The following is a 23996-nucleotide window of genomic DNA, read 5'->3' as shown; positions in this document are numbered from 1 at the left end:
TACTAAATGTCATTTACCTACGCCGCCTACTTCATTCATAAAGTAGGCGACGCAGGCACGTGACATCAGTGAGTTACGGCCGGCTGCCTGCTACAGGACATTTAGTAAGTAGTACAGATGGGGCTGGGGATCGTAACTTCAATTAAAGTTATTATTATAATAGGTTTAGGCAATAAAGCAGTGAGTGAGCGGCAGGGCCAGAGTACAGTGACCGCACCAGCCCCGCCGCATTTGCATGCCACCGGCCCCTCCCACAGGTTTAGCTCCGGTATATTAGGGGTGGGGGATATGTGGATGGCACTGTGATGGGGTGGGGGATCTGTGGGCGACACATATATAACAGTGCCGCCATCCACAGATCACCCCCCCCCCCCCCCAACAGTGCCATCCACAGATTCCCCCCCCCCCCCCACACACACAACAGTGCCACCCACAGATCACCCCCCCCCCCACAACAGTGCCACCCACAGATCACACCCCCCCCCACAACAGTGCCACCCACAGATCACACCCCCCCACAACAGTGCCACCCACAACAGTGCCACCCACAGATCACACCCCCCCACAACAGTGCCACCCACAGATCACCCCCCCCCCCACAACAGTGCCACCCACAGATCACACCCCCCCCCCACAACAGTGCCACCCACAGATCACACCCCCCCCCACAACAGTGCCACCCACAGATCACACCCCCCCCCACAACAGTGCCACCCACAGATCACACCCCCCCCCCCACAACAGTGCCACCTACAGATCACCCCCCCCCCACAACAGTGCCACCCACAGATTTCCCCCCCCCCCATAACAGTGCCACCCACAGATTCCCCCCCCCCCCATAACAGTGCACCCCCCCCCCATAACAGTGCAATCCACAGATTCCCCCATAGTAATGTCATGCACAGACCACCATTAGTTCAAAACCCACCAAAAGCACACCTTTTGGTTAAAAATATTTTTTTCTTATTTTCCTCCTCAAAAACCTAGGTGCGTCTTATGGGTATGTATGTATGTATGTATGTATGTATGTATGTATTCTGTCAACACTCTTTCACAAAGTAATCAAGGCAGAAGGTCATTTTGTAGATTAGCAGTTTGAATCACTGAAGGTTTTCATATCTCTAAAATAAGATTTGAATTACGTATGAACGCTGTTCCAGATACATCTTCATAAAATCCCTAAATTCGCAGCCAGCTCATTATCCATGTGTTGTGCGGGATTTTCCCTAATCAATAGCAGCAGGTTGATTACACAGCACAACAAAATTTTGTCCAGAAACTATTAGGGTATTGCCACAAGGACATTAACAATGAACCTATGAATAATCAATCTAGTCTAATCCTGCACCTTATTATGTACAAATGATTTACGGTAATTTAATCCGGCTGCAGGTTGTACACTAACCACAGCAGGGTCACACCCTCAGTGAGCTTGGTCCTCCATACTTTTTCAAAACTACAGGATGACTAACCAGTTAAGTAATGCTCAGAGATTTCCCTTAGTCAAACCTACCGAACGTTACTTAAAACTAGGGATCGACCGATTATCGGTTTTACCGATATTATCGGCCGATATTCAGGATTTTGACCGTTATCGGTATCGCCATCTATTTTGCCGATATACCGATAACATATGGGGAACAAGGATCGCGCTGCTGACAGCGCTCTGTGTTCCCTCAGCAGCACAGGGGAGAAGGAAGCAGTGTCTCCCTCCGCTCTGTGCTGCTGCTGCTGCCACCAATGAGAGGAGGGAGGACAAGAGGAGGGGAGGGGCTGTGGCCACTGCGCCACCAATGAAGATACCTCTCTCATTAATTCATATACAGGAGGCGGGAGCTATCTGCAGAATCACATAGCCGGCTCCCAAACTCTATGACAAGTAGCTGCGATCCGTGGTAGTTAACCCCTCAGGTGCCGCGGATCGCAGCTAACGCTCATGGAGGTCGGGAGCCGGCTATGTGATTCTGCAGCCAGCTCCCACCTCCTGTATATGAATGAATGAGAGAGTCATCTTCATTGGTGGCGCAGAGCGCCCCCCCCCCCCCCCCCACCCAAGCCCAGTATTAAAACAATGGTGGCGCAGTGTGCCCCCCAGTATTAATCATTGGTGGCAGTGGCCACAGAGTCCCCTCTCCCCTCCTCCTCAGTGGAAGTTCTGATCGGAGCCCCAGCAGTGTAAGCCTGGGGCACCGATCGGTTACCATGGCAGCCAGGACGCTATTGAAGCCCTGGCTGCTATGGTAAGTGTGAAGTCCTATTCACCCTGATAGAGATCTAAAAAAAAAACCAACACTAAAATATTAATTATAAATGAAAAAAAGAATTTACAAGAAAAATAAAAACTACACGTTAACAATAAACATTCATTTTCAGCAGATGTGTAGGAAATTTTTTTTTTTTTTTTTTCAAAAATGAAAATTCACAGAATATCGGTATAAATTATCGGCTATCGGCCTGAAAGTTCATAGATTATCGGTATCGGCCCTTAAAAATCAATATTGGTCAATCCCTACTTAAAACGGTGACAGGTGTCCTTGAAAAATATTTGTTTTACATTAAACTACCAAAGTTTACCTTACCTGCTAATGGGCAGCTACCATTCAATACTAGATGGCACTTATTTTCTGCAAATGTAATCGGACTCTGAGATCCATCTTGGGCTGGAGAATCAAATGGATTCATTGGTGCAGAATGTTCCTCTTCCAAAGCTTGTTTGAGCCAACGCTTATTATTAAAAAATAAATAAATAAAATGATATAAATATGCATAGATGGCAAGTAAGATGCTAAAATACCTTAAAGAAAAAATATATATAGATTCTCATATACCTTTTTGCAACAACTTGTAAGGTTCTCCTCATCTTTTTTCTTCTTCTTCTCAGAAAGGAAAGGCGAGGTAAATCGAATATAGTGCTTTGGAGTGCTGTACATGTGTGGACTATAGATGAGGCCCGGCAGAGAATTTAATTGTGTGGCAAGGACTTCTGGATCTGTGGTTATGCGCAGAGGTTTTTCCAAAAATGCCTCCCCATGTTTAGCAGATTTTTCATGCTTCTCACTTAACCATTCATTAACCAAGTGCTAGAAATAACAAAACACAGTTCATTTTATGGTCTCCCTAAACTGGAATCTGTTTGTACAGCTTGTATGGGCTATACTGGAGAATTCAATATGATGTGACAAACGCATTGTTTGCAGGTAACTTTCCATATTTCCAAACACATTGCAATTTATATAAATTAGTTGGATTATGGAATTCCCTTTCAATCTCATAATATTAAAAGTAAACAATAGACCACTACGCTCCATATGCAGTGAGTTTCGGCTGTGTATTACAGTAGAGGCCCAGCTACAATGACTGATCAGAGATAACTGACCATGGACAGATGCCACAGTCAACAGCGATCAAGGTATCAGTGGGCTTAGACAGAAAGAGGGGTCCCCATCCGATAAGAGGCACTGCGGCAAAATCGTGCAGTTCCTAACCGTTACTATGGTAGCCTGAGGCCTTACTGAGGCTCCCAACCATAGTACGATGCCTGTTAAGCCCTGCGGCAGGGCTTTATAGAATGTCTGTCAAAATCCCATAGACTGCAACTGAATTCTATTGCAGTCTAAGGTACAAGGGATTGCATACTAAAGCCCCTAATTGGACAAAAAATAAAATAAAATTGGTATTCTTGAAATTGAACTGACCCGCAGAAAAAGGCAGTCATAGTAACATTAAAAATGTAACTTGTCCTGTAAAAAACAATCCTTGATCCTGCTATGTGAACGGAAAAAACTAAAAGTTATGACTATTGGAAGTAAAAAAAAAAAAAAAAGGAGGGTGAGCCAGTTTCCTATTTTGATGACTTATTAAAAGGATGGGTCATCAATATCAGATCAGGAGTCAGACTTCCAGCCAATCAGCTGTTTGAAGAGAACACAGTGCTCATGCGAGTGCTGCCTTCTCTTCACCATTTACCTGCTCGCCGTCGACATCGCAGCACTGAGCAGGTGCAATTGTAGCTCCTCCGTACCCATTCACTTCAATGGAAAGAAGCAGACAGAGGATAGGTCATCAATATAGGAAAATATCCAACCCCTTTAAGTGGTTAAACAGAACTTGTCACAGTGAAATCTGCAGGCAGCATGTTATAGACCAGGAGCCGAGCAGATTGATATATTGTTTGTGGGAAAAGATTCTGTAAAACCTGTAATTTATTTATTTGAACCTCTGCTCTTTCTGAACTTAAGACCACCCCTGTGTATAGCAATCAGTGACTGACAGCTAGCTATGTATACACACTTATACAGGGAATATCAATTACTAATAGCACCTACCCCGTGTACAACTAAAGTCAGAAACATCAGAGATATAAAAGTAAAAAAATGACATGTTTTACTGACTCTCTTCCCTCAAAACTACAGTATATATCAATCTGCTCAGCTTCTCCTGCTCTAGAACATGCATTTTGTGGTGGCATGTTGTCTTTAAGTAGATTAGGGAAGAAAAACAGCCACTCATGTATGTCCCAGTGTGGCACTTGACAGGTCCCGAGTTTCACTACCAGAAAACCCAATGATCTGCAACAATAGCAATATTATATTTATATATATATATATATATATATATATATATATATATATATATATATTTATTTTACAACTGGATGTATATAATGTTTATAATCATCGTAATTTTTAATTGATTGCAAAATGTAGACATGAAAAATAAAAAGGAAAGAAACCCAGCACATTCACACCATGTGTATTAGGTGTAATAAATCCTGTCCAAATTCAAAATTAAGGTAAGAATTTCATCTTACGGTTACTCTATGGCAAAAAAAAAATGAGTAATGAGGACATAATGAAAATTTTACAAAAACACTCTGTATGAAATCTGATCTATATTCCATTTGATAACGTTATTTTCCATTTTAATGTTGATATCTCAAATTTGCGACTTTTACTGAATGAAAATGAAAGTCACGTAAATTATTCAACATGTCATGTAAAGTAAACTATGGAAAAAGTCCAAGTCCAACTATAACTACAATATAGTTGCAAAATTCTGTAGTAAATTGACTTTCTCTCAAATACAAACGTATCCTATAAATAAGTATCTGGTTAAAGAGTTTGACCTCTGGACGCCCACTAATAAGAACAAGTGTCCCGTTCCCCTGAATTAATGTAGCACAGGTTGAGGACAGAGGCAGTCATGTCAGTGTCACATGAAGAAGCACTAGGTAAGAATACAACTTATTGTATACATGTAGAATTCTGTTCTTCATTTTTGCTTGAAAATAACTTGAATGAAAACTCTAAGCTTCCTAGAATTTGTATATTTGGCATCCCCCAGGCAAAATCAAGAGTCTTTTTTTTGCCTATATTATCTGTAACAAGCTGGAAAAGGGAGATATTTTTTTTCTTTTTAGTGTTAATGGCTGTATTGGATGGGAAATAGTAAACTAAACCATATTTTTCTTGTATTAATCTGCTTTTAAGAGCTGTAGTGCAAAAATGTTTAAATATTTTAAAAAAAATCTAGCATCCCAGGTCAAAGTTTCGCCAGTAGCTTTTAAAGACACAAAATGGTCCATTCACACTGCCATATATTGCCAATATAAAACATAAATAATGGAAAAATATCTGAAGTCTGCATGTCTAGTTCACAGCAGAGTATTACACATTTTAGGACACAGCATAAAATACTTGTGTGGAAAAATAATTCACAAGACTGCCTTTGATACATACTGTAAAAAGAGTGTCCTTCCATTTTTGAAGTGCCACACAAGTGTTTACGCAAGACTGCAAACAGAATGGCAATGTAAGCATTATTGATAAGACACATGCTTAAATCGGAAACAAGTAGAAAAGCATGCCATGTGTTACAATTTTATAAAAATATCTTAGTTTGCAAGTGATCAAAGTACATATAAATCAAAGTGTTCTGCCATTAAACAAATAAAATTGGTATCTAAACAAAGGAAAAAACATGTAGAAACTCACTTGCAAAATGCGAGTGATGTTGGATGAATACATCACATAAGTGGTCCTAGAACATAGGTAAACTTGTATATATAGATAATATACTTATTTTTTAAACGTATTTTTTTTCTTTTTCTTTCTTTTTAAAAAAAAAAACACTTCTGTTTGCAGACTAATACACTAGTTCACAAGTAAAAAGAAAAGTGAAGAGAAAGTAACCGGCAGTCACAGAGGAGATTTCTCACCAAGAGATCATACCTTTTTTGTTTTTGGGTATTTTGCTGAACATTTGTTTTGCACAAGTGATTCAGTATCTGGAACCTCCTCTGTTTCTGGGACAATCGGCACCACGTCTGTAGCAGGACTCTCATTGACAGGCTCTTCTACAAGTGCGCTAGTCTCTGATTCCACTTGCTGAGAGGTGACCTCGACTTCTGGGGACGGTGGCTGAACATCTGAGCAGCTGCTGATAGTTCTGTGCCGGCGACGCTGCTGACCAATGTGAGTTCGACTTCTAGTAAAACTTTTTCTTTGCTTGGTGCGATTAATTTTGGCAGGGGTAGGCTTGATGACAGGCTCCTCTTTTACTGGTTCCTGGCAGATTCAACACAAAAAAAAAACAAAAAAAAAAAAAACAACACCAATTTTGATTAGTAGTTATTTTAAATCATATCATTGGTTTCCGATTTACTAAGGAATCACATTAACTCCTTAAGGACACTACGATTTTCCATTGTTTACTCCCTGCCTTCCAAAGCCATAACTTTATTTTTCTGTTCACAGGAGAGCTTGTTTTTTGAAGGACAAGTTGGAATTTCTAATGACGTCATTTTATATTTCATACAATGTAGTGGGAAACTGGAAAAAAAATAAAAAATAATAATTTCAAATGGGGTGGAATTGGATAACACCCTGTTTCCGGCATTAGTGCTGAGATTTGGCCAGACAAATACTGCTGCAAGCAGTGTTTTTTGTCCGGCTGTACCCCGGCACTAATGCTGGAAACAGGCCAGATTCCATTATAGTAAATGGCTCCGGTGGGGAAGGGTGGTATCCAGCTATGTCAGATACAATAAACTCCAGCAGTATGTTCCCCTAACCGAACAGTTTTGCGCTAGCGTGAAAAACAGCATGCACCAGGCAGCAATGGAACCTGCTCAGCTTCAGAGCGTGCACCATCTTTAAACTCCTTATTTCCACTGAGCATATATGGTGAAAGGCGTTAAGGGGTTAATTAAAGCATTACATGTTTTATTCATTATTCTTAGCTAGTCTAACAACTTTTTTTTTATTTTTTTTTATATATATTTCATATTTCTGCAATGAGTTTTTCTCCTTGCTGCGACTGGAAGGAATTACAACAAATTACAAAAGCATGTTTTTTGGTGGCTTTTTCCTTGCCTTTATTTTTTTTATTTTTTTTTTTACAAATGTCTATAAAATAAAAACTCAACCCGAGCAAACTCTTGTTCAGAGAAAACGTTACTTTGTTACTGTATTCCTAGTTTACTTGTACATCAATTTTAGAGAGGTTTCGGTAAAAAAAAAAATGATGATCTTGTCACTGTATGCCAATATTGCCTTGAAAACATGGTAAATAAGACCACAGCATTGACTAATTACCTGAGAAGGTTCAGGGTCATTAAGAACTTGCACATCTTTTGATTCAGGTTTGACATCTGTTTTAGACGTGCCTATTCTCTCTAAAGCCTGTTCTCTTCTTTTCTCTCGCTTCTCCAGTCTAGCAAATGCTTGAAGGATGGCCTCCATTTTCCTTTCCTCTCTTGTCTATATATAAAAAAAAAAAGGAAAAAAGAAAAAGAAAAAGAATATCAATATATCATCATCTGTAATTAAATAGAGGAAAACAAAACAGAAGCACAAAATGAGAACTTTCCATGCTATATATACACATTTAAATAATTTAACAATTTATAGAGAGCAGCCCCCAACATGACAAACTTCAATTCACACTCTGCACACCTGTACAACTTTCACAGCTAAAGGCTGGGTTCACTTATCCACATATAACAAAAAGAAATTCACTCAACCAGCAGGAAAACTGCTGCAAAGATCAATAGAACAGAAGACCTGTGCCAGAAAGTGTCTGGAATCCCTTAGGTTCAGCGGTAAAGGGCAGTATCTGGCTAGGCCTGTTCTGGGTGAACTCAGGTAGAACAGCCTGCCAGATTTGTTATAAATGGAGGTGTGAACCTACCTTTATTGAATAAGCGGGCTTTACAATTACTTATGTTAAAAACCTATTACCTCCCTATGATGCCTGTTGAAATGAGAGTTGCTTTATGAAATTAAACATTGGTGCTACGGTCTGTACAAACCCCCCCCCCCCACCCCCCACTCTCTCTGTGCAATGTACAGGACACGTGTACATGTGCAAAGAACATCTCCCCACTATGCCCAAAATAATGGACATGTAATGCCTGAAAAAAAGGGAGGAAAAAAAAAATTATATATATATATATATATAACACATGGCCTAGTTCAGGGGAGAGGCTTCATTAGATATAAAAAAAAAAAAAAAAAAAAAAAAAAAAAAGAAATTTATGATGTGTCCCCCCCAAAAGGTCAAAGCAGGACACCTGACCCACAGCTGCATGATTTCCTGTGCAGCTGCTACTCCACAAAGCTGTAAAATAAGATTCATTATTACGGCTGTAAAACAGGTGTTTTGGTGGTCATTTACAGGTAGATTATAACCAGCAACGGCTCATAATTCACTAAAAAGAGGACCTTTCACTAGAATAAAACATCTAAACTAACTATACAGACACGGAGAGCCGCGCCCAGGGATCTCCCTGCACTTACTATTATCCCTGGGCGCCGCTCCGTTCTCCCGTTATAGCCTCCGGTATCTTCATAGTTAGGCTCCACCCAGTGGAACCTGCCGGCGTCTCATTCTCCCATGCTGTAGCGCTGGCCAATCGCAGCGCTAAGCTCATAGCCTGAGAGGCTTTTTTTTGCTCTCAGGCTATGAGCTGGAGCCTAACTATGAAGATACCGGAGGCTATAACGGGAGAACGGAGCTGCGCCCGGGGATAACAGTAAGTGCAGGGGGATCCCTGGGCGCCGCTCTCCATGTCTGTATACTTAGTTTAGATGTTTTATTCTAGTGAAAGGTCCTCTTTAAAAAGGTATAATTCAGAAAAAATAAAAATATATGATTAGTTTAATCAGGAACCAGGGTCACAATTGTTCCTCCCTGGCTTCTAAAGTTAAGAGCAGTGATGCTCAACCTGTGGCCCTCCAGAAGTTGCAAAACTACAACTCCCAGCATGCCCTAATAGCTGTAGGCTGTTCAGGTATGCTGGGAGTTGTAGTTTTGCAACAGCTGGAGGGCTGCAGGTTGGGCATCCCTGGTTTAGAGTAATTTGACCATCCCTGGTATTTTACATAAAGCACTGTTATCCACAAACATAGTTCAATAAAGCATAAGCCTCACTCTGCGCAACAATACACAAATGTGGAAAAGCATAAATTATTAGCGTCAGGTCAGCCCAGGAGCTTCATAGCGGCAATGTGGACTTTCCATCTGGATTTGCCAGCAAAATACAGCTGCAGCACAGTGGATGGGATTTTAACAAATCTCAGTCACATGCTGAGGAAAATCATGGCATTAAAATTGATATGCTGTGTGGATTTTTAATCCGCAGAATGTCAATTCTTTCAGTCTTTGTAATGGATAACGTAATATCCACATGCAAGAGTTTTTTTTTCCCCACTCATGTGGACTTGCGCTAAGGGCTCATGCACACGACCGTAAGCATTTTGTGGCCTGCAAAAAATACGGATGACGTCTGTGTGCAAACGGAACAGCTGGCCCCTAATAGAACAGTGCTATCCTTGTCTGTAATGCGGACAATAAGACAAGTTCTATTCTTTTGTGGAACGGACGAACGGAAATGGAATGCACATGGAGTAACGTTTTTTTGCGGACCCATTGAAATGAATGGTTCCGCAAAAAAACAAAAAAAAAACACAGGACACGGAAAGAAAATACATTCGTGTGCATGAGCCCTAATGCTTATTCTCTGATTATGTCCCATAATGGATAGATTCTTAACATTAATACAAGATAAAACCATATACATTAGAAAAATTAGAAACGTTTTGCTCAGTTAGTATTTAGAAACCAGTAATAGTATAGTAATGCCTTTTTAAAACATGAACCCAATCGTTAAAGTAATACAGATATGGAACAATTTAAATAAAAATTTAAGAGAGCCAAGTGAAATGAATGCACCAAGCAAGCCATTTATTAGAGAACGATGCACAAAAGGAAGCAATTCTTAGAATGATTTTGCTCTAAAGCCTAAGAGGAAGCAACAGTCAGCATGGGAAGAGCAACTGTCAGTCAGGCTAAGTGACATTAACTAGCCACTATCTTCCCGACTTACCATCTTCCTTTTTCTCTCTGCAATCTGCTCCTCAGATTCCATTTCTACTTCATTGCTAACAGGTGTTTTTTCTTCTATATCATCAATAAAATCTGGCTCCTGAAAGATGGAAATGACTGCTTTATAGAAGCTCTACTGCACTACTTACTCAAGGGATACTAAGACTGAAGTAGCTATAGATCTACTTAGTTATCAAAAAGGAAAACTGCCAATGTCATGCTAGCTGGAACTCCAAGGCTACCAGATTCAAGAAACGTTTACTTGAACTGCCATCCAGTACCTAATGCTTAACGTTAAACTTACTAAACACAACAGTAAGACCTAAGTTAGGGTGATCACCCTTCTATAATGGTCATTGATGATTACGTAATTTAAAACTTCCTACATCAGCGACTGTCTATTGATCACTCCATAAGTAAAGTACAATTCGTTTCATGTACTAAAGGGAGTCTGTCAGCAAGTTTGACCAAACTATTGATAGGATTACGGGCGACGGAGAGCCGTACAAACATACCTTTTGTGGGGATTCTCATCAGGACTAGTGAAATTCTGAATTTATTTTGCCACATTCTGCTAGAAGTGCCCAGGGTGGGGCTTCATTTTAAGTGCTCTCTACTGTTTAAAAGCTTCACAGCCCTTCCCTCTGAGTAGCAGTTGTAGCATCCAACCAGGCCACCAGTACAGCCACCGGTGAGAGCAGAGGGGCTCTCAGCAGTGGCTGTGAAGCAGCTGAATGCACTTCACTGTGAAGCTCCAACTTGGGCACTTGCAAAAGAAGAATAATGCTAGGTCTACACGACGACATTTTGTTGCACCAATGTCGCGCGACAATTTTTATAATGGCAGTCTATGGTGTCGCACTGCAACATGCTGCGGCTGCGACTGCGACGCAACAGTCGCAGAAAATCCATTTGAGATGGATTTTTCTGCGACTGTCGCGTCGCAGTAGCAGCATGTCACATGTTACAGTGCGACACCATAGACTTCCATTATAAAAATTGTTGTCGCGTGACAAATGTAGTCGTGTAGACCTAGCCTAAAACGTAATATTCACACTACTCCTGATGAGAAATGTTCCACAAAATACTTATCTCCCCAGCCCCTAGCTAGGTGTTGTCAGAAGTTTAGGAAGGTGAAAACTACCAACAGGCTTCCTTTAAGTAGTAGCTTGCAGTGTTTTTTTCTTTCTGATAAAAGAGGCATCAAATAAATAAGTGATTTTGAGCAATACTGCTTCTTGTTACTGATGAATGCCCCCTTTCCTACATTTATATTTTTTCCTTTTTTTTACATAAAGGAGCTTCTCCTTACAGAGAACATTGAGCACTTATCTTTTGTCACATACTGTATATTCCCAGTATCCAATGTGGAATGATTAATAAAACGTTTAGAACTTCTTTAGTGATATTTTTCATCGTTTTAAAACGCATGTAAAAGACACAAGCAATTTTTCCATAATTTTTTTTTTTTGGGGCATCTATATCTGGAAACACTAGTTTAGGGTGTATGACGGCAGTCTATCACAAGGATTTGGGAGTTTTAAAATAGCAGATACAGTTTACAACTCCGGGGGCGGGGCCTGACGGACCATGGAGTAGGACGCGGGTCTTCAGTGCTCCGGTCACGATCCTGGCATTAATCGTTCAGCGGCTGTCTTTAAAAAGCGGCACTAACACACAGACCTTCCTAACAGCTTCCAGGACGGAGATCTAACTACCGCAGAGTCTGACATGCCGGGGAAAAGAGGCAAAACACTGCTCAGATCGGAGCGGATCCAAGATGGCGCCGGGGAAGAAGACGTGGCTGACATGCTGACCGCGGTAAGCCAGGGAGCGGCAGCGCAGCTGGAGAAATTTGCCCACAAGCCTCAGAAGTCCCTGAGGGGCGCATGGGGTGATACGGAGGGGTGTAATTTGGCCGCAGAAGAGGTGAATACAACACCGGAGTGCTTCTCTGGGGAGGAACAGCAACCTCTGCCCCCCCATGATGCTGAATTTGGCCATCATTGTAAATGCTCTGTGAAGTGCGCTTTGTGGACATAAAGAGGAGACTCCGTGACCTACAAGTCCAGTATTCTATGTTGTTTCCCGCCAAGCTGAGAGTGGTGGCTTATGGATCTGCAGTATTTTTTGAAGACCCAGATGCGGCGCTGAAGTGGTTGGACCAGAATGAACGTCGACTGAGGAGCCAGAACGTGGACACTTGAAGCATTTGCCAACTGCCAGGATATCTACAGCCGAAAGGAATTTCCCCTGTTCTAGAGAAGCAATTACGGAACGAAGGGATTCCATCCGAAACCGCTGGAGGCGGAGGAACCTGTTCAGCAGTTTGAGGTACAGGATTGGGTGCACAGAGCCCTCCTTTTCTGGAACCACAAAAAGGTTGGAGTAGAACCCATTGAACCTCTCTGATGGGGGAACAGGAGAGATGACTCCTCAGTCCAGGAGGGACTGAATGGCCTGGGAGTAGGCGGCCGCCCGATGGGATTGAAAAAACCTGTCTGGGGGAGGGATGAGAACTCGATTGCGTACCCCGAGGATACAATCTCGAGTGCCCAAGCGTCGGAGACGTGGGTCCGCTAGACATCCTGGTGAGGATTGCTTAGCCGCGGAAGGTAGAGCGGCCTGAGTCGGGGCGGGAACCAGCAAATCGATGAAAAGGCCTACCACGGAAGGAACCTGACCTAGCGTGAGAGGCACGCTTCGCTCTAGGTTGTGGGAGATGGGTGCTCTTACCTCCCGTGGGCTCGGAAATAATTTCGTCCATCCGGGTCCCAAAGAGACGGGCCCCGACGAAGGGAAGTCCGGTTAGAGAATGCTTGGAAGTTGCGTCCGCTGTCCACACCTTTAGCCAGAGCTTGCGGCGTAAGGTGACTGCAAGCGCTGAAGAGCGCACAATGAGGGCGCCTGCGTCCAAGGATGACTTGCAGAGGAACTTCCCCGCCTTAATGATCAGCTGTGCCAAGGACCGGAGGTCCTGACCAGTGACTTCAGATACCAGGTCCTGGTCCAGCTGTCTGCCCCACTCAGATATTGCCTTTGCCACCCACACGGAGGCGAACACGGGCCTAAGGGCTGACCCTGTAGCTTCAAAGAAGGACTTCGTCAAGGATTACATCCGACGGTCTTCAGGGGTCTGAAGGGAAGATCCATCGGCTACAGGAATAGCCGTATATTTAGCTAGCCGTGCCACTGGTGGGTCGACCTTAGGAGGGGATGCCCACGTGGACACACAATCCGCTGGGAATGGATATAAAATATCCAGCTTCTTAGGGGTGGAAAAACGCATGTCTGGATAATCCCAAGCCTTAGAAACCACTGCATAAAAATCATTATGGCAAGGAAACAACTTTGAGGCCTGTGTTGGATGAAAAAAAAAAAAAAAAAAGATACCCCCTGTTGGTCAGAAGGGGGGGGGGGGGGGGGGGGATCATCCTGCACCTGGAAGGTGTCACGGATGGCAGCAATGAGGCCATCTACAGTGGAGGCCAACTTGGAAGGCTGCTCAGTTATCCATGTCCAAATCAGAATCCTCCTGGGGATGTGCCGTCTGAAGGAGAGGTAGAGAAGAAAAACCGAAAAACCTGAGAGTGAGATCTTACACGGGGTGGTGATTGCCGTGTACTGACGGGTTCACCAGAGGAAAGTGACCAGGGGAAGGATTCTCAACCAAACGACCCACTATAGATAGGGTGGATTTGGAGATTTTAGAGAGGTTTTCTGCCTGAGAGAGGGTTCTGGCCCAATCCGGGAACTCAGATACCAGAGGCGAAGGCAGAAGTACGAGCTGAAAGGGGGAGGGCCCTGCCTGGAAGCCTGACAAGCAGTGCAGACAGAATCTGGTTGCCCGCAAGGGAATTTTGCCTGACACATGGAGCAGGCATAAGGGACAGCTATGGGCAGCTTAGGAAGAGCACCCGTGGGATCAGACATGATGGTTACCCAGGGAAGGGGGAAAAAAAAAAAAAAAAAAAAAAAAAAAAAAAAAAAAAAAAAAAAAAACACACCTCGAGGCTGGAGAGAGTACAGTGACCTGAGGAGAGAAGAGACAACAGTTCCTACCAGAGGCAGGAAAAACGAGCGCCACCTAAGAAGAGCTTCCTGTAGCGCTGTGGCAGGAATAGAAGGTCCCGCCCACTTAGGTCCTGCGATATCCCGCTCCACCTTAGGCTTTTCATCTGCCGCCTCAGCACACACACGCCGTTCTGTAACCCCCGCAGCGCCGTCTGCCATGGTTCTCCACCGAATGCGACGGCGCTCCGCCAGCTGGCTGCTCTCTGGAGGGCTGATGTGGTAAGTGGAGACCAGAGCGCCCGGAGGCAGGTCCCGCACCCTCCCAACCCGAATGCACTTTGCCTGCGTCCAAGAGATTGCCTTCCTCTAATAAAGATTACTACCCCCCCCCCCCTCCCCGACGCAGCAGGGGGGGGTTCGTGAAGGCCGGGAGCAGGCATTACTTATCTGTCCTGCCACCATTTCCAGCAGGGTCACCTCTTCAGGACACTGGGAGAGGGACTTGGATAGGTGACCCTTCCGCTAGCGGGATGACGCTAGAAAAAACTGAAGCGCTCTCTCCAGGCTGGAGGAGGAATAGCTGCCATGGGAGGGATTAACAGCTTCTACCTAGTGTCAACGCCTCCTAGAGGACATAGCTATACCCACGGTTCCTGTGTCCCCCAAAGAAAATGGGCGAGAAAATATAGCAATCAGCTGATCTCTGGGTTGGCTTCAAATGCAAAATAAAAGCCACCACTAGTGAGAGTTTACTGAAGATTATGTAATCCAAATGCAGATTATATAGTTGGATAAAAGTAAACTTGCCAACCGCATCAGCCAATGAACTAATGAGAATGGGGCCTGTCACAATGTGATATAAGCAGATGCCAGCTATGGCACTGTGATAGGAAGCAGGGGATTTGGATCTCCAACAGAAGAACAGAGCTCTGTCCCACATCTGTACTTGTTTGTTAGATAGGAGACTATTTCTGACCTATTTTGAAAAAATATAAATAAAATAGAAACAATAGGTTCAATAAATACATATAGACTCAATAAGGACACATCTTAAAAAAAGGTGCAACTATAATTCTGCCTAATGTGCACAAAATGTTGTTGTGGAATGCAATAGAATGACTAAAAACCCCAAAAATGTATAAAATAAATAAAATCAAGGGATTGCCTACATGATTTCAATACTTGCTAGCCTCTGCCTTCCTGGTTCAAGACACGCAGAAAATCTCCACTCAGCCAAACACTGACTACAGTGATGACCCACCTCAGCCAGTGATTGAGGTAGCGCTTCGTGTAGGTCTTGTACCTTGGTATAGCAAGGTACTGAGGGATTTGGCAAGGTGAGGAGAGAATCTATTTGTTTTCTTATGCCAGACAATCACGGGAAAAAAAAAAAATTAAAAAAAGTTATATATAATTGGCCAGACTACACCTGTAAGATCACGTGAAATATGTTACAGATTAAATTTAGCAAGGGCCGGAGCAGAGATACCCCCTTTAAATAATAACATACACATTTCAAATTCCAGTGGAACTACAGCTTTTAAATAGAGCTGAAATAAGGTTCTATTACTGTAGGAAAGCAGTATTACATTTTACCATACAACAATAAAAACTGACTTGGTGCAAGATAGAATGTGTCAACCTGGTGTCTGGCAAACAAAGCAAAGTAAGGCTAACAGAAGCAGACACTTGGGAGATTTTTGAAAACTGGTGCACAGGGATAAATGCCCATGGCAACCAATCAGATTTCTGCATTTGTATTCCCCAAAAAAAAAAAAAAGAAAAGCAATCTTTTGAAGGGTGGAAAAAGAAGATTTTTGTATACCTTACCAGTAAAATCTCTTTCTCTTCATTGGGGGACACAGAGACCATGGGTATAGCTATGTCCTCTAGGAGACGTTGACACTAGTTAAAGCTGTTAGCTCCTCTCCTGGCAGCTATACCCCCTCCAGCCTGGAGAGAGAGCTTCAGTTTGTGAGAAGCAGTAGGAGAAGCAAGTAAACCCAAGTTTTTTCGTTGAACAGCAACAATGCTGAGAACCAAACCAGGTTCTAACCAGCAACAGCCACAACTGTGGCCGAACAACAATACTGGGTGGGTGCTGTGTCCCCAATGAAGAGCGAGAAAGAGATTTTACTGGCAAGTTATACAAAAATCTTGTTTTCTCGCCCATATTCATTGGGGGACACAGAGACCATGTGACGTTCAAGAGCAGTCCACAGGGAGGGAAAACCACAGACACATGGAGCAAGCGCCCCTGCAGGCAACTAAGAACTGCCACCTGCAAGACCATGCGGCCCAAGGCAGCGCCCGCCGATGCACAAGTATGCACCTGGCAAACTTTTGTGAATGTTGCGTAAGGAGGTCAGTAGCCGCCTGGCACAACTGCGCGGCCGAACCTTGAATCCTCCGAGACCAAGAGCGCCTACCGCTCTGGTGGAGTGAGCCGTGACACCAAAGGGCGGAACCCTGCTCCAGGTGCAGTATGCTTCAGCAATTGCAGACGTGCAATTGCCACCCTGGAGGCCGCCAATGCCTTGCGAGGACCCTCCGGGATGACAAAAAAGAGGAGCCCGTACGCCGGAAGGAACTGGAGGCTGGCAAATAAATCGTCAGAGCCCTGACAACGTCCAAATGGTGTAACTCCCGTCCCCTAGTGAAGGGGAGGGACACTGATGGAAGGACAATTTCTTCATTGAAATGGAAATCAGAGACCACCATCGGGAGAAGGAATGAACGGGCCCGGAGGACCGCTTATCCCTGTGAAGAACCAGGAAGGTTCTCTGCAAGAGAGCGCCCCAACCCGGACACCCGTCTGATGGATGCGATAGCCACAAGAAAAAACTACATTCCAGGACCTGAGTCGGAGAGACATCTCCCGCAAGGGTTCAAGGGGGGAATTCCGGAAACGGTAATTGGTCCACCGAAGTCCCTCGAGCCGAAGAGGCTTGTGGGGAGACTGAGAAGCCGGCTGATAAATTACCAAGAAAAAAACACCTGAATGAGGCGTGTCCAACCGCATGCCAAGGAATCAATACATTGGATAGGTAGAAGACGATATGAGAATCACCGGCGGCGAGGAGTTCCGTCAGCGACCGTGTATTGACGGTGTAGCAACGCTGCTCGACGGAAATTTCTACCAGACCAAGATGAGAGAATTTTTTTTTTAAAAACTCCTGCCTCGAGGAGGAAGAATAGAAGGGGTGTTCTGTTCCAGGAACGAAACTCCAGCAACGGTGGCAAGTCGTGACAGCACCCCCGCTCCGCCTGGCGAGTCTCGTAGTCTAGCCACGGAATGTGCAGTGAAAAGGCATGACTACCATCGGACTGACGTAGCAGTCAGTAGTCAAGTCTTGAGAGGTATTTGTAGATACGGGTAGGACACCCAGGACCAACGGGTAGGATTCACCTGTAGAAGGAGAATATGGAAAATGTCACAGCCCAACAGTCGGTCCGGAACGAGACTGGAAGAGAAAAAAAAAAAAAACACAGAACCAATACCCTGCATCAACGTAGATGAGGGGAAGTAGTAACGTAGGAGCTATCAAGGTTTGACCGTGAACCCTGACCAGAGAAGGAAAAAACAGAAGGAAAAGGGGGCAGGGCGAAGCCCATTCCCCATCAGAGACTGGCACTACACAGAGGTAGCCACCAGATGAGAGCGGCGGCGCCATACTCCGCCTAAGGAGGAGGCCATGCAGCTTACGCCACCGAATTCTGCGTTAGAAGAATCAGTCACCTGACGAAGGAGCCGTGCACGAGGAGCCAAAGTATGTAATGGCTACTCCAGGACCACCGTACCACAAACTGAGGGGCAGACTAGAGGAATCCGATAGAAGCCATGGTACCATACTGCCTCAGGAAAGGAGAGCTAACCTTAAACACTCCACCTGGGAAGGGCGTCGAATAGGAACAACCGCCAAGCCAGCGTCCGGGTGGAACCCGTACCTGAGGGGAGGCCCCACTGCAGCGACTGCGAACGCTAGTACCAGTGTAAAACCGCACCAGCGGAGAACACGCTGCAAAGCCAAACCAGAGTGCCAGAACAACCACTTTCCACAACAGGAATGGTGGATAACATATTGGAACAGTGGAGGACCATGGATATAGGGGACGCTAGGACACATGAGTGGCACTGGGCAACCCCCTGAAGAGAGAGGTTGTCATATTCCTGCCCCAAACCGGCACCGAAGGAAAAGGACATAACGTGGAAACAGCCACAGTATCCACTGGCGGCACCGAAATACCATTAGAAGAAGAGTACAGGGCACCAGCGTGTAACGATACTCGCTACGCCCCACTTGTAGAAGAAGCTAAGGCATCTATAGCCGTGGCGTAGTTGAAGTGCAACATCCAGGATGTGTACTCAGTCCCCACGGTAGTGGATCACTTGTGTAAGGGGCAATGTTGCAATTATCCCACCAAAGAAAGGGGGTAATGCTTGCGGCAAGCACTGCACTCAGTGGTAGTGCAAGTACGCCACCATGAAGGGTGGCAATGCAGTAATGCATCTAGCAGGAACCGAATCCAAGTAGAGAGAGAGAGTACGCCTCTTTCGGAAAGGGCAAGGCATATGGAGAGTCCCGTATGAATACTCCACCTACGTAAGGGTGTAAGACATACAGTAAACACTGAACCAGGGATAATTCCATAGCGCCACCTATGGAAGAGGCTAATGCTTACAGTAAGTACTGACCCCAGTGGGAATGCAGTTCCGCCACCTACAAAAAGGAGGAACGCCTACTGCCGGCACTGAAAAATTTCTAGTGTGGTTAGACCCCAATGGAGGGAGGTAATATCCAAGGGAGTACTGCATCCAGTAGTAGTGCAAATACTCCGCCTAAGGAAGGGGGTAATGCATACAACAAGTACTGCTGTCTACCTCGGACGCCAACTTGGAAGATCGCACCGGAATCACCTCAGTGACCGAACCACTGATTCCCTCCGAGAGCCCATACGCCCTCGGGTCCTTGGACCTGGACAGGAAGGTGGGGAGCTTGTGGCTGAACCTGGAGGCCATGAGATCCACATCCGGACCACCCCACCGGAGGCAAATTGACTCAAACACATCGGGATGCAGAGACCACTCGCCCGGGTCGATAGTCGTCCGGCTGAGGAAGTCCGCCGCCCAGTTGTCCACCCCCGGAATGTAAATTGCTGACAGGGCCGGAACATGAGTTTCCACCCAGTGTAGTATGTGAGACAGTTCCCGCATAGCCGCTGCACTGCGAGTGCCCCCTTGATGATTTATATACGCCACAGCCGTGGCGTTGTCCGACTGGACACGGACGGGATGGCCCCGAAGCAGTGGAGTCCAATGCCGGAGCGATAGGAGAATCGCCCTCAGTTCCAGAATGTTTATCGGCAGTTTGGACTCCGACCCCCCCCCCCCCCCCAACCCTGCAGACTGGCATCGGTGGTAACCACCAACCAGGTCATCGGCAGAAAGGATTTTCCCTGGAGGTGGGTCCGTAACCACCAGAGGAGGGAGGTCTGAGAATGGTGAGGGAGGGGGAAGGGCTGGTCCAGACTCCCTGTAGACTTGTCCCAGGCAGACAGAATTGGCGTCTGAAAGATGCGGGAGTGATATTGCGCGAAAGGAATCGCTTCGAAGCAGGACACCATCTGTCCCAATACCCGCATGCTGGACCGGAAGAACGGACGGCGGTGGAGAAGAAGGGTCCGAACAGAACTGAAGGAGCAGACGCTTTTCCGGTGGGAGTCAAACCTCCGCCGCTTCTGTATCCAGTAGCATCCCCAGAAAGACGAGTTGTCTGGATGGGGTAAGCGAGGACTTGGGAAGGTTGATTATCCAACCGAACCGCTCCAGGGTTTCCAGCGTGAGGTTTACGCTGGTGGACATCTGGGAAAAGGAGGGCGCCTTGATGAGCAGATCGTCCAAGTAGGGAAGTAGAAAAACGCCCCTGGAGCGGAGCAAGGCAAGGATCTTGGTGAACACCCGAAGGGGAGCGCGACAAATTGATAATGGTCGTTCCCCACCGCAAAACGAAGGAAACGCTGGTGACACCGAGCGATCGGGACGTGGAGGTAAGCATCCTGGATGTCGATAGACGACAGAAACTCCCCTTTCTCCAGAGAGGCCACCACGGATCTGAGGGACTCCATCCTGAACCGACGGAGAAACCGGTTTAACCACTTGAGGTCCAATATTGGTCTTACCGAACCTTCTTTTTTGGGGACCACAAAAAGGTTCCAGTAGAACCCCTTGAATCGGTCCCTTAGAGGAACGGGAGCGATCACTCCTTTGTCCAGAAGGGTGCGAATGGCTTCGGAGAAGGCGGCCGCAGACTGGGGGTCCCTCGGGACACGGGAGTGAAAGAAGCAAACCGGAGGGAGAGACGCGAATTCGATCTTGTATCCGGAATATACAACTTCGATAGCCCAGGCGTCGGAGACGTGCGCATGCCAGATGTCCCTGAACAGGAGGAGTCATCACCCCACCCGGGTGGGGGCGCACCTTCAGGCGGGGGTCTGCTTGGCCAAGGGAGGGCGAGCAGGCTGGGACTTACGCCAGGAGGGTTGAGTCCGAAAAAAAGGCTTTTTACGGGAAGAATTAGAAGACGGACCGGACGCGGATCGAGGGCCGGAGGCCCTGCGGGAGGATCTAAAACGAGAGAAACCAGGACGGCCTCGAGTGGTGCTCTTGGTCCTAGGCTGGGGAAGATGGGTGCTCTTCCCCCCCACCCAATGGCTTCAGAAATGATCTCACCCAGGCGGGTCCCGAATAAGCGGGAGCCCGCGAAGGGAAGGCCAGCAAGCGACCGTTTGGAAGCGGCATATGCCGTCCAAACCTTTAGCCAAAGTTCTCTTCTAGCTGAAATGGCCAGAGCAGAGGAACGGGCCATGACGGCACCTGCATCAAGGGAGGCCTTACAAATGAATTTCCCTGCCTGAACAACTAGCTGGGCTAAAGCACGGAGGTCCTGAATGGAGACGTCCGAATCAAGTTCCTGATCCAGCTGGGAAACCCCCTTCTGAGACCGCTTTTCCGGCCCAGGCTGAAGCAAAGACCGGCCTGAGGGCTGAACCGGAGGCGGCAAATATGGCCTTTGTAAGGGATTCCATGCGCCGGTCCTCAGCTGACTGAAGAGAGGAGCCGTCGCCACAGGAATGGCCACGGGAGGGTCAACCTTAGGCGGAGACGCCCAAGTGGAGATGCAATCCCATTGAAATGAATGGTTCCGCATACAGTCCCAAAAAAAAAAAAAAAAAAACTGAACAGATGCTGAAAGAAAATACGTTTGTGTGCATGAGCCCTAAATAATATGAAATAAAATTTTCAAATATACATATATTTAAGATTTTGCATACATACCTTTCTTATATCAGGTTGTTGACCCCTATCTGCACAGTAGAATGGTACAGCCCATGAATCAAGTCAGTCCTGTGTAATGTATCCATGGCCTAACTGAAACATTGAATCAGTCACGTGACACCCTATACATAATAAGATCACCTGACACTAATAGTGGAAACCATTGTGGTTATTATGACGACTATTTCACTGTGTGTTTACATGGCTGCCCGTCTCTTGGTGATTTTTTAAATGGCTGATCTCTCTAAAAGATGTTGTTATGTTAAAGTGTAAAAAAAAAAAGGAGATTTTTTGTGAAACTCACCTGTAAAATCTTTCTCGTCTTTTCCATTAGGGGACACAGACCATGGGTATAGCCTAGCCCTATGTCATTACTAGGAGGAGACACTATGCAAATAAAAAAAAAAGCTTCTCCTCCACGGGCTATACCCTCATGCTCCACCAGGAGGACCCCAGTGCATGCAAAAGCAGTAGGAGAAGGAGACCAAAAAAAAACTAGAGACCAGAACAAAGGAATACCGCCATCGGACCGTTAACCATGAGGTCCTGAAGAACTGAACCAACCCCCTCCTGCAAAAGGCAAGAATGGGTGAGAGCTGTGTCCCCCAATGGAAAAGACGAGAAAAAGATTTTACAGGTGAGTTTCACAAAAAAAATTAAAATCTACTTTTCTCGCACATTCCATTGGGGGACACAGACCATGGGATGTCCCAGAGCAGTCCATGGGGTGGGAAAAAGATCAGCACCTCCAGGGGGAAACGCCCAACAGGAATCACCGCCTGCAATACCTTGCGCCCAAGGGCAGCATCAGCCGATGCCAAAGAGTGTAGTTGGTAAAACTTTGTAAAAGGTATGTAAGGACGACCAGGTTGCCACCTTACAAATTTGAGATGCCGAGGCGCGATTACGCCTAGCCCAGGAGGCCGCCCTGGTGGAGTGCGCGGTAACCCCAGCTGGGGGAACCCTGCCACAGGAACGATAGTCCGTGGCAATAGCCGACCGAATCCACCGAGCCACCGAGACCTTGGAAGCCACCCTTACGAGGCCCCTCGGGAATCCCGAAAATGGAGACCGAACGGCGGAAGGGGGCAGTAACCAAAAGGTACACCCGCAGAGCACGGACAACGTCCAGGAACGGAGAGCGCGCTCCTTGAGGTTCGCCGGGGATGGGCAAAAAGAGGGCAGGACTATATCCTCATTAAGGTGGAAGGCAGAGACCACCTTGGGCAAAAAGGAAGGGACCGGGCGTAGCACCGCCTTATCCCGGTGGAAGACCAAAAAGGGCTCCCTAGAGGAAAGCGCGGCCAGCTCCGACACCCTCCTGATCGAGGTGATGGCCACCAAAAAGACCACCTTCCAGGTGAGAAAACTCAAGGAAACCTCCCTCAGAGGCTCAAAAGGGAGCCACCTGGAGGGAAGACAGAACCAAATTGAGATCCCAGGGGGGCAGGGGAGGAACATACGGAGGAACCGAATGCACCACCCCCTGTAGGAAGGTCCTCACAGGACCGAGCAGAGCCAGGGATCGCTGAAAGAAGATGGCTAGAGCCGAGACCTGACCTTTCAGGGAGCTCAGGGACATTCCCATCTCAAGGCCCGACTGAAGAAAGGAGAGGACCACCACAACGGAGAAACGAAGGGGAAAAACGCCTAGCTTCTCACAAAAGGCAAGAAAGGTCTTCCAGGTACGATAGTATATCCGGGAGGAAGCTGGTTTTCTGGCCTTGATCATGGTCTTCACGACTGAGTCAGAGAAGCCCCTCTTCTTCAGGATGGCGCTCTCAACAGCCACGCCGTTAAATGAAGAGACCGTAAATTCTGGTGGAAGAGCGGTCCTTGAGACAGTAGGTCCTCCCTGAGAGGAAGAGGCCACGGAACGTCTGCCAGCATCCGAGTGACATCCGAGAACCAGGTGCGGCGAGGCCAATCGGGGGCGGTGAGAATGGTCGGAATCCCTTCCGTCGTGATCTTGCGAAGGAACTTTTGGAGTAGAGGCAGTGGTGGAAAGACAGAGGAGGGGGAAGTCTTGCCACTGAGACATCAGCGCGTCCACCCCATACGCCTCCGGATCCCGAGCACGGGCCAGGAACGTGGGAACCTTGTTGTTGAGCCTGGACGCCATCAAGTCCACGTCCGGGCGGCTCCAACGGCGACAGACGTCCTCGAATACATCCGGATGTAGAGACCACTCTCCCGAATCCACTGTGTTATGACTGAGAATGTCTGCCTTCCAATTGTCGACCCCTAGGATGTACACTGC

General features: G+C 46.3%; 1 protein-coding gene across 6 annotated transcripts in view; it reads right to left on the bottom strand.

Moving 5' to 3' along the window:
* KMT2E (lysine methyltransferase 2E (inactive)) overlaps nt 1-23996 on the bottom strand; it is a 123580-nt gene that overhangs the window by 30212 nt on the left and 69372 nt on the right. For 3 of the 6 annotated variants that reach the window (XM_040412573.1, XM_040412591.1, XM_040412613.1), the window contains 6 exons: nt 10388-10486; nt 7596-7760; nt 6231-6566; nt 5739-5792; nt 2829-3080; nt 2580-2724 (listed from right to left, as the gene is read on the bottom strand). In XM_040412573.1, coding sequence (XP_040268507.1) covers nt 2580-2724; nt 2829-3080; nt 5739-5792; nt 6231-6566; nt 7596-7760; nt 10388-10486 — 1051 coding nt within the window. The remainder of the gene's footprint in view (nt 1-2579; nt 2725-2828; nt 3081-5738; nt 5793-6230; nt 6567-7595; nt 7761-10387; nt 10487-23996) is intronic. The other 3 variants (XM_040412582.1, XM_040412604.1, XM_040412597.1) reach the window with 2 other exon arrangements.

Source organism: Bufo bufo, chromosome 1 (genome assembly GCF_905171765.1).
Source record: "Bufo bufo chromosome 1, aBufBuf1.1, whole genome shotgun sequence".
NCBI classification, from domain to species: Eukaryota; Metazoa; Chordata; class Amphibia; order Anura; family Bufonidae; genus Bufo; species Bufo bufo.
Note: the sequence above shows the minus strand (reverse complement) of the source record. Positions and strands in the feature narration are given on the sequence as shown.